The sequence below is a fragment of the Danio aesculapii genome, chromosome 6 (assembly GCF_903798145.1).
Source record: "Danio aesculapii chromosome 6, fDanAes4.1, whole genome shotgun sequence".
Classification (NCBI taxonomy): Eukaryota; Metazoa; Chordata; class Actinopteri; order Cypriniformes; family Danionidae; genus Danio; species Danio aesculapii.
In genome coordinates, this window is record NC_079440.1 from 5,628,785 (window position 1) to 5,638,352 (window position 9,568).

Here is a 9,568-nt window from a genome sequence, read left to right on the forward strand (position 1 = left end):
GGAACAGGGTTGGGAAACACTGACATAGACTATAGAATACATATAGGTGTACATTAGTGGCTGTCTCCCTCTAGAGGACAACATTGTTAATGCGGGAATGTGAATCTGTTTTGGACCATTTGATTGATGGCCGGCCATTTATTTTTTCGCAGAGTCATTATTCAATCAAAAAGGCAGGAGCTGTTCTTGGATTTGGCAAAGAAAACGTCATTCTCCTGAAGACAGATGAGAGGTATGGTGTACAGTGCATACCTGACATGTTTATTATTATTTTGTAATTATGAATGGATAGAAATCTCAAAGAATATACTGTAGTTTATTTGAAATAGAAATAATGGCAATAGATAATAATATTACTGCTGAGGGCAAAAATATTAGCCCTCTTGTGAAATATTTATTCTTTTTCAAACATTTTTCAATGGGGCAAGGACATTTTCACAGTATTTCCTATAATAATATTGTTTCTTCTGTAGAAAGTCTTCTTAGTTTTATTTTGGCTGGAGTAAAAGGTTTTTAAACAATATTTTAAGGTCAATATTATTAGCCCCCTTAGGATTTTTTCCCAGTTGGCCACAGAACAAACTATTATGTTTAGAAATGTGTTAGATAAAATCTTCTCTCCATTAAGAGGGCTTGGGGGAATTTTTATTTAAAGAATTAAAATTTACACAATAAGGTTAATAATTTCAACTGATTCAATGATTTCAACTGTATGGTCTTTGCTGAATAATTTCTCCTTCTTTTGCATTTTGACTGTACATACTGCAAACTCATGGACCTCCATTGCAGTTTTCAATAAGATATGAATAATAATTATACATATTTTCTTTAGCATTAACTTCTGAGGAGTCATGTGATTCATTCATTCATTTTCTTTCGGCTTAGTCCCTTTATTCATCAGGGTTCGCCACAGCGGAGTGAACCACCAACTTTTCTAGCATATGTTTTATGCAGCGGATGCCCTTCCAGCCGCAACCCAACACTGGGAAACACCCACTCATTCACACTCGTACACTACGGCCAATTTAGTTTATTCAGTTCACCTACAGCACATGTGTTTGAACTGTGGGGGAAACCGGAGCACCCAGAGGAAACCCACGCCAACACGGAGAGAACATGCAAACTCCACACAGAAATGCCAAATGACATTGCCGGGATTGAACCTCTTGCGGTGAGGTAACAGTGCTAACCACTGAGCCACTGTGTCGCTGCAAGAATCATGTGATACTGAAGATAAATTACATTTTCATAAAACAAATAAATTTAAAAAATGAAAATAAATTACAATTTAATGCTCAAATGTTGGGTTATTTTAAACCAAATTGGGTAAAATATGGACATATATTATATATATTTACTGTAGGACCCAATAAAAAAAAATTGGGTCTTACAGTATAAATTTAATTGAGATAATTAACCTAGTTGTTGGTTTTGTCCATATTTTACCCCAAATTAGGTTGGAACAACCCAACATTTTAGCATTAAATTGTAATTTATTTTCATTTTTTTAATTTAGTTGTTTTATGAAAATGTATTTTATCTTCAGTATCACATGATTCTTGTGGCGACACATCATAGAAATATGTTACATTCTAAAAGATATTATAAATAAATAAATATATATATATATATATATATATATATATATATATATATATATATATTTATTTATTTATTTATATATTTATAATATCTTTTAGAATGTAACATATTTCTATGATTCAAAGTAGAATTTTCCATATATTAAAGTACATTTTAAATGTAATATTTCTGAGTACCTCTGTGCTGTATTTTCCATTAAAATGAATAAATAACAAATGACTCCTTTATAAGCTATATATATATATATACACTCTAAAATTCTCTGGGTTATTCCAACCTAATTTGGGGTAAAATATGGACAAAACCAACAACTGGGTTAATTATCTCAATTAAATTTATACTGTAAAACCCAATTTTTTTTAATTGGGTCCTACAGTAAATAAATAAAATATATGTCCATATTTTACCCAATTTGGTTTAAAATAACCCAACATTTGAGCATTAAATTGTAATTTATTTGTAATTTGCAAAGGTCCTGGCCACATTCATAATTTCTTTTAGTAATATTTCATGAACAGAACAATTAAAGAACATAATTTATGTGAAATAGAAATAATGACAAGGTATAATGATATTTCATATATTCTTTGCTGAATAAAATGATTAATTTCTAGATTACATTTTGACTTCACTCACCAACTAATAGAACTCTATAATGGTTTTCGTAACGATATGATTAATAAGATATATTTCTTGAGCAAATTCAGAATTTTAAAATGCAATATAGGTATTTTAAATTGTAGTAATACTTTCTAATATAACAATACAATTTTATAGTATTTTTCACTAAATAAATGCAGCTTTCTCTCAAAAATGACTCTTTCTTAGTCCCTCTCACTTATACCTCGTTGGCTGTCTTGGTTTAGGGGGCGTGTCATACCTGCTGACTTAGAGGCTAAAGTCATTGATGCCAAACAGAAGGTACGTATACATCTAGACCACAGTGCACTGCTTTGTTATTAGACAAGTGAGTGAGTGTATTTAACCTGCACGTCTTAGGAGTTCAGTGGATCAATACTAAAGCAGGACAAGCTGATAGATAATATGACCTTCAGTACTAATTCCAAGTCTTTCTGTTAATAAAGTGGCCCTCTTCTGTTAGTATCAACAGTGATGTGATTGTAAATCTTTGTTTTAGGGATATGTGCCACTGTTTGTGAACGCCACGGCTGGTACTACGGTATATGGAGCGTTTGATCCGATCAATGACATTGCCGACATCTGTGAGAAGTACAACTTGTGGTTACATGTGGATGTAAGTTTGACTTGCATTTTCAATCACTCATAAGATGACACATGTAGAAATCTGAAATATGACGATACATGCAAATTACATACCGTTGAAGTCTGAATTATTAGCCCCATTGTATATTTTTTCCCCAATTTCTGTTTAACGGAAAGAAGATTTTTTTCCAGCACATTTCTAAACATAATAACTGATTTCTTTTATCTTTGCCATGATGACAGAACAAAATATTTGACTAGAAATTTTTCAAGATACTAGTATTCAGCTTAAAGTGCACTTTAAAGGCTTAACTAGGTTAATTAGGTTAATTAGGCAAGTCATTGTATAATGATGGTTTGTTCTGTAGCAAATCAAACAAATATTGCTTAAAAGGGGTAATAATATTGACCTTTAAATGCTTTTAAAAAATTAAAAGCTGCTTTTATTCTAGCCGAAATAAAACAAATAAGACTTTCTGCAGAAGAAAAAATATTACAGGAAATGCTGTAAAAATTCCTTGCTCTGTTAAACATCATTTGGGAAATATTTAATTAAAAAATTCAAACGGGCGAGGAGGGCGAATCATTTTGACTTCAACTGTTTATGAAAATTACACATATGACATACAAGTTCATGTTTGGATTTTTATATGCGACATATATTTCAAAATATTGCAAAAAATGTCAGTTTACATAAATATTTGTCAATCATTGGAATATACATATGCATATATGCTGAAATATCTTAGCTATAATTTCATATATACAGTTGAAATCAGAATTATTAGCCCCCCTTGATTTTTTTTTTTTAAATATATTTCCCAAATGAAATTTACACAGTATGTCTGATAATATTTTTTCTTCTGGAGAAAGTCTTATTTTTTTATTCCGGCTAGAATAAAATTAGAATAAAAAAGTTTTTAATTTTTTTAAAACCATTTTAAGGTCAAAATTATTAGCCCCTTAGTCGACAGAGTAGTTGACAGAGCAAACCATTGTTATACAATAACTTGCCTAATTACCCTAACCTGCCTAGTTAACCTAATTAACCTAGTTAAGCCTTTAAATGTCACTAAAGCTGTATGGAAGTGTCTTGAAAAATCTCTAGTCTAATATTATTTACTGTCATCATGGCAAACATAAAATAAATCAGTAGTTAGAAATAAGTTATGAAAACTATTATGATAGAAATGTGTTGAAAAAATCTGCTCTCCATTAAACAGAAATTGGGGGAAAAAAATAAACAGAGTGGCTAATAATTCAGGGGGGGGGGGACTTCAACTATATATATATATAAATTAAATGCATGTTTGTCATACAGTCCATAGATGTGTGTACCAATATACTGATTATGTATTAAATACAAAATAGCCAAGTTTATATATTTATCCTCATGTTTCTGCTTTAACTAGTTGAATATGTTTTGTTACATTATAATCATATTTTAAAAACGTGTCAGCTATTTGATTCAATATTTTCAAATATGAAAAATAGTATTATTTAAATCAATTCAAAGAGAAACTATGTGATATTAAAATGAAGTATATAGAAAAATAACGGGTAGAATTTATTTATTTATTTATTTATTTATTTATTTATTTATTTATTTATTTATTCATGTATTTTAGAATGAATTAATGAATGAATTAGAATGAAATAATTACAAAAATGTCAAGTAATACACTGCATTAATCCTTTTTCACCTATGTTACTCTTTTTAAAAAATAATCAATTATTTTATTTTTAACTTAAAACAATGTTAGTGTAATGCTTTACAGCATCTGTGATGCTAACTAAATATAATAATTATAATAACATAATCAATTAAATAAGCCATTGAATGAGTTTTAGATCAGTGTTATCTGTGTTTGTTCAGGGTGCGTGGGGCGGAGGACTGCTGATGTCCAGAAAGCACCGTCACAAGCTGAGCGGCATTGAGAGGTCTGTGTGTGAAAAATCATACATTGTGACCTGCTAAAATGACTGTAAATCACAAATGAGCTGCAGTGAGAGCTGAAAACGTACTTGTCTGTGTGTTTCAGGGCAAACTCCGTCACATGGAACCCTCATAAGATGATGGGTGTGCCTTTACAATGTTCAGCCATCCTGGTCAGAGAGAAGGTGAGACCTGAAAAAGAGGAGTTATCACATTGATATTTGCTTTTTTTTTTATGTTTGCAAAATCCATCCATATATTCGGTTGTTTACCCTTTACAGTATATGGCCTCATTGAAATACTTATAGGAAAAACCCTGGAGTTATACTGGAGGTTAATTCAAGACCTTTGAACTTTTATAACTCAAATGTTTTGGAAATTATATTGTAATAAATGTCAATTAAGCTTTTTTTTACTTTCAATAAAGCTGACATTGTCAATGACGGTATGGTTACCATATGAGGCTTAAAATTGATTGTAGTCAGTATGGTTTGGGTTATTCTGAATAATATTATACAGCAGGGATGCAACAAACTGATCAAAAGTTTAATAAATGTTTGCAAGTCAATATATTTTACTGATTTAAAAAAAAACATGAGACTGAAGACTGAAAAGGTAACGTTAGTGTTAGAAGATCAAATATATTTAAATAAAAATTCACACAGGGAGTCGCGGTGGCGCAGTGGGTAGTGCTGTCGCCTCACAGCAAGAAGGGCGCTGGGCCAGTTGCCATTTCTGTGTGGAGTTTGCATGTTCTCCCCGTGTTGGTGTGAGTTTCCTCCGGGTGCTCAGGTTTCCCCCACAGTCCAAACACATGTGCTATAGGTGAATTGGGTAAGCTAAATTGTCCTTAGTGTATGAGTGTGAATGAGAGTGTATGGTTGTTTCCCAGTACTAGGTTGCAGCTGGAAGGGCATCCGCTGCATAAAACATATGCTGGAATAGTTGGCGGTTCATTCAGCTGTGGCGACCCCTGATTAAAAAAGGGACTGAGCCGATTAGAAAATGAATGAATTTATATATATATATATATATATTGTGTATGTGTGTGTGTGTGTGTATGTGTGTGTGTGTGTGTGTCTTTAAATAATCTTACAGAATAGAAAATAGATGTGTTGCTATTAGAAAGTCACATCAAGGTGTTGGCTTTGTTTTGAATCATTGTCTTGCTGAAATGGTTTCATCTTCATCCTCCTGTTAATGTAGATGTTAGACTAATGTAGACTTAAGCAGCTAATACTCATTTACACTGAGGAAGGGCAGAGGGTTGCTGAAGAACTACTGAGAGATTTCAGCTGCTGTCTGGGCTTTCACTGCTTTTCTACACCTTCCTTTCTTCATGTGTTCAATACTTTTTCTCTGAGTCATTTCATTTTATTACATATAATATAATCTGTAAACTAATTAGTTGTTTTCTTTGCATATATGGATTTCTTTGGTTGTTACCAACATCTAGTGAATATTTCAAATCAGCGGCACCTTTAGACATATGTTTTCTGAGAAAACTGAATGGTGATGTGTTTAATACTTATTTCCCCCGCTGTACAAGACACTTAGGAAACTGCTTAAAATTCTGTTAAGTCAAAAATCTGAGAGGGCAGGTGAATAAGAGATGTAAAATGAAGGTCTGCTCTTCTCTTCCAGGGCATTCTCCAGGGCTGCAACTCCATGTGTGCAGGTTACCTCTTCCAGCCAGACAAACAGTACGACGTGACCTACGACACCGGAGACAAGGCCATCCAGTGTGGCAGACATGTGGACATCTTTAAATTCTGGCTCATGTGGAAGGCCAAGGTGGGTCAAAACAGCACATTAAATCTGGTCCTAATACACATCGTTCTAAACTACTTTACAGAAAATCAATATTAATGTTTACAATGTCTTAACATGGTAATGTGTTTTAGTGGCATTTAGTCACAATGAGCATACATTGATGTGGATTTTGCGATCTAATACACAGTATACAGTTTTATATAAAAAATACAAGGATAATATGTTAGGGATAAAGTACTTCCAGGAGGTTGTTATCGTAAGAATAAAGCCACTGAATGCCTTTATTCTGTGAAAACAACCATCCTGGATATACTTTATTTCACTTATTACACTGCTACTTGCTCACAAAACATACAAATTAGACACAAGCGATTGTTTTGTGTTGTAATAGTTTATTAATCCTTTATTTCAAGAGTTCCCACTTAGATATGCTTGGCGTTTAAAGCAGGTTTGGCATGCTGTCCCGGGAGAGAACCCTGAGCTCGTAGATATTTGAGCCCAGGGCTCCCGCCCGGTCGATAAGCATATCAGGAGATCCGAGATCAGGTAGATCTCGAGAGCTCCCCCTTTAGAAAAGGGAGGAAAAGGAGGAGATGGGGTGGAAGAGGGGGATTCTTCCAAACGAAAATAGAGCAGTAGGGAGAAAATGATCCATTTATAGTAAACTAGAATCACTCTGATTGGATTATTACTGATTACAGATGAGCGGCCAGACGTGCTCAATCAAATCACGTTCTCCTCTCCAAATTAGTTAATGAAACTTCACTTAAAGGCAAAGCTGACAGAAATGAAAACAGCTGAAGTATATACTAACCTGCACATTATTCAGTCACAAGATGGCGCCAAAGAGTGAAAAAACGGACAGAAATGAAACCAGATGAATAAGCATAGACTTACCTATGTATTATTCATTCACAAGACGCACCAAACAGTCAAAAACTGGATGTAATCATATTCACCAACAGTCAAAGTTATTCAAAGCTCTCGGATGAACATGTAGAGGTTGTTATCTGAGAATAACATACATTGAAATGTCACAACTGACCAATCAGAATTGAGTATTCCATACAGCCATGTATTAAAGTTATACACTGTAATGAAATAAAAAAACTGGCAGATCAGATTTGCTAAATATCATAAAACTCTTTTTCTTGAATGTACTGTATGTTTGCAAAAAAAAAGCTGTAAATGATATATATCGCACTTTATATATTTAGTGATAACACAAGCAATTCAACTGTTTAGATTTTTCTATTTTTATTATTACATCACCCTAAGTGCACACTCCTTGACAAAGTCTTGTCGCCAATCCCAGTTGTAAGAGCAACAAATAATAACTCGACTTCTAGTTGATTAATTGGGAAAGTGAAGTGGCAGAAGGTAGATTTTTCCCATGAGTCATCTGTTGAACTGCATCCCAATTATCACAAATACTGCAGAAGACCTACTGGAACTCACATGGACCCAAGATTCTTATAGAAATCAGTCAAGTTTGGTGAAGGAAAAATCATGGTTTGGGGTTACATTCAGTATGGGAGCATGTGAGAGATCTGCAGAGTGGATGGCAACATCAACAGCCTGAGGTATCAAGACATTTGTGCTGCCCATTACATTACAAACCACAGGAGAGGGCAAATTCTTCAGCAGGATAGCGCTCCTTCTCATTCTTCAGCCTCCACATCAAAGCTCCTGAAAGCAAAGAAGGCCAATGTGCTCCAGGATTGGCCAGCCCAGTCACCAGACATGAACATTATTGAGCATGTTTGGGGTAAGATGAAGGAGGAGGCATTGAAGATGAATCCAAATAGTCTTGATGAACTCTGGGAGTCCTGCAAGAACGCTTTCTTTGCCATTCCAGATGACTTTATTAATCAGTGATTTGAGTCATTGCAGAGATGTATGGATGCAGTCCTCCAAGCTCATGATGGAGTCATACACAATATTCATTCTGTCTCCACTGCACCATCACTTTATATTCTATACTGGACAGTATTTCTGTTAAGTGATGAGAGTTTTGTCTAAGCAAAGTCAGACGTTATTGTCCTAATTAAATAATTAAAAATCAAGGCATGATCATATTTTATTTTGGCAAAATAAGTGTAGAGGTCTTTGAATAAATCTAGAGGTCTTTGATTTTTATATAAGCCACTTCTGATACCAAATGATCAACTAGAAGTCAAGTTATTATTTGTTGTTCCTAAAACTTGGATAGGCGGCAAGACTTTTGTCAGGTAGTGTAAATATGTGAATATAGTTATACATACCGCATTGTGTATGTTCAGCATTAGCTATATAAAAGGGAGGGTGATAATATACTTACATTTTGTGATTAAGAAATGTTTTCTATATAATGTATATGGGTTTTTGTGAGTGATAAAGCTGGAAATAAGATATTGAATATCCAGCTATTGTGTTGTGTAATTAATTAATTTATATTTAGCACAAAATGAATGATCACGTAATGTACTATAGAGTAATTATAATCACATGAATCTACTGTATGAAAGCTGATGAAGTTGAATGTATTATACAGCTACTTTCTGCTATCTAAACAGATATGAGGTTTGAGTATTTAGCCGAGTATTTGGCAATGAGTATTTAGCTGAGAAAAGAGCTTTATTGGGATTGTTGAATTTGATTTGTGTAGGGCACGATTGGGTTCGAGCAGCACATTGACAGATGTCTGGAGCTTTCTGAATATCTCTACAATAAAATCAAGAACCGTGAGGGATATGAAATGGTCTTTGAGGGCCAGGTTTGTATCTGGAACATACACATTTATGGATTCAAAGAACTGCTTAGCTAATACTGCTGCTAATGGCTTTTTTTATTGCTTTCCTCTGCTCTCCACAGCCGCAGCACACAAATGTTTGCTTCTGGTATATTCCGCCCAGTCTGCGCGGCATGCCGAATGGAGACGAGCGAAGGGAGAAGCTGCACAGGGTACGTTGTCTCGTCAAATTACCAAAATTAGAGTCCAATATTTCAGCAGAATTTTTTCATGTGTTTAAAAAATACGATTCCCCCCAATAT

At 33.9% G+C, this 9,568-nt stretch overlaps 1 protein-coding gene across 4 annotated transcripts in view; it reads left to right on the forward strand.

Annotated features, from left to right (window-relative positions):
• gad1b (glutamate decarboxylase 1b) overlaps positions 1 to 9,568 on the forward strand; it is a 42,756-nt gene that overhangs the window by 26,953 nt on the left and 6,235 nt on the right. For all 4 annotated transcript variants that reach the window (XM_056459375.1, XM_056459378.1, XM_056459376.1 and 1 more), the window contains 8 exons: positions 153 to 232; positions 2,469 to 2,523; positions 2,741 to 2,857; positions 4,703 to 4,767; positions 4,869 to 4,947; positions 6,407 to 6,556; positions 9,183 to 9,290; positions 9,389 to 9,478. In XM_056459375.1, coding sequence (XP_056315350.1) covers positions 153 to 232; positions 2,469 to 2,523; positions 2,741 to 2,857; positions 4,703 to 4,767; positions 4,869 to 4,947; positions 6,407 to 6,556; positions 9,183 to 9,290; positions 9,389 to 9,478 — 744 coding nt within the window. The remainder of the gene's footprint in view (positions 1 to 152; positions 233 to 2,468; positions 2,524 to 2,740; positions 2,858 to 4,702; positions 4,768 to 4,868; positions 4,948 to 6,406; positions 6,557 to 9,182; positions 9,291 to 9,388; positions 9,479 to 9,568) is intronic.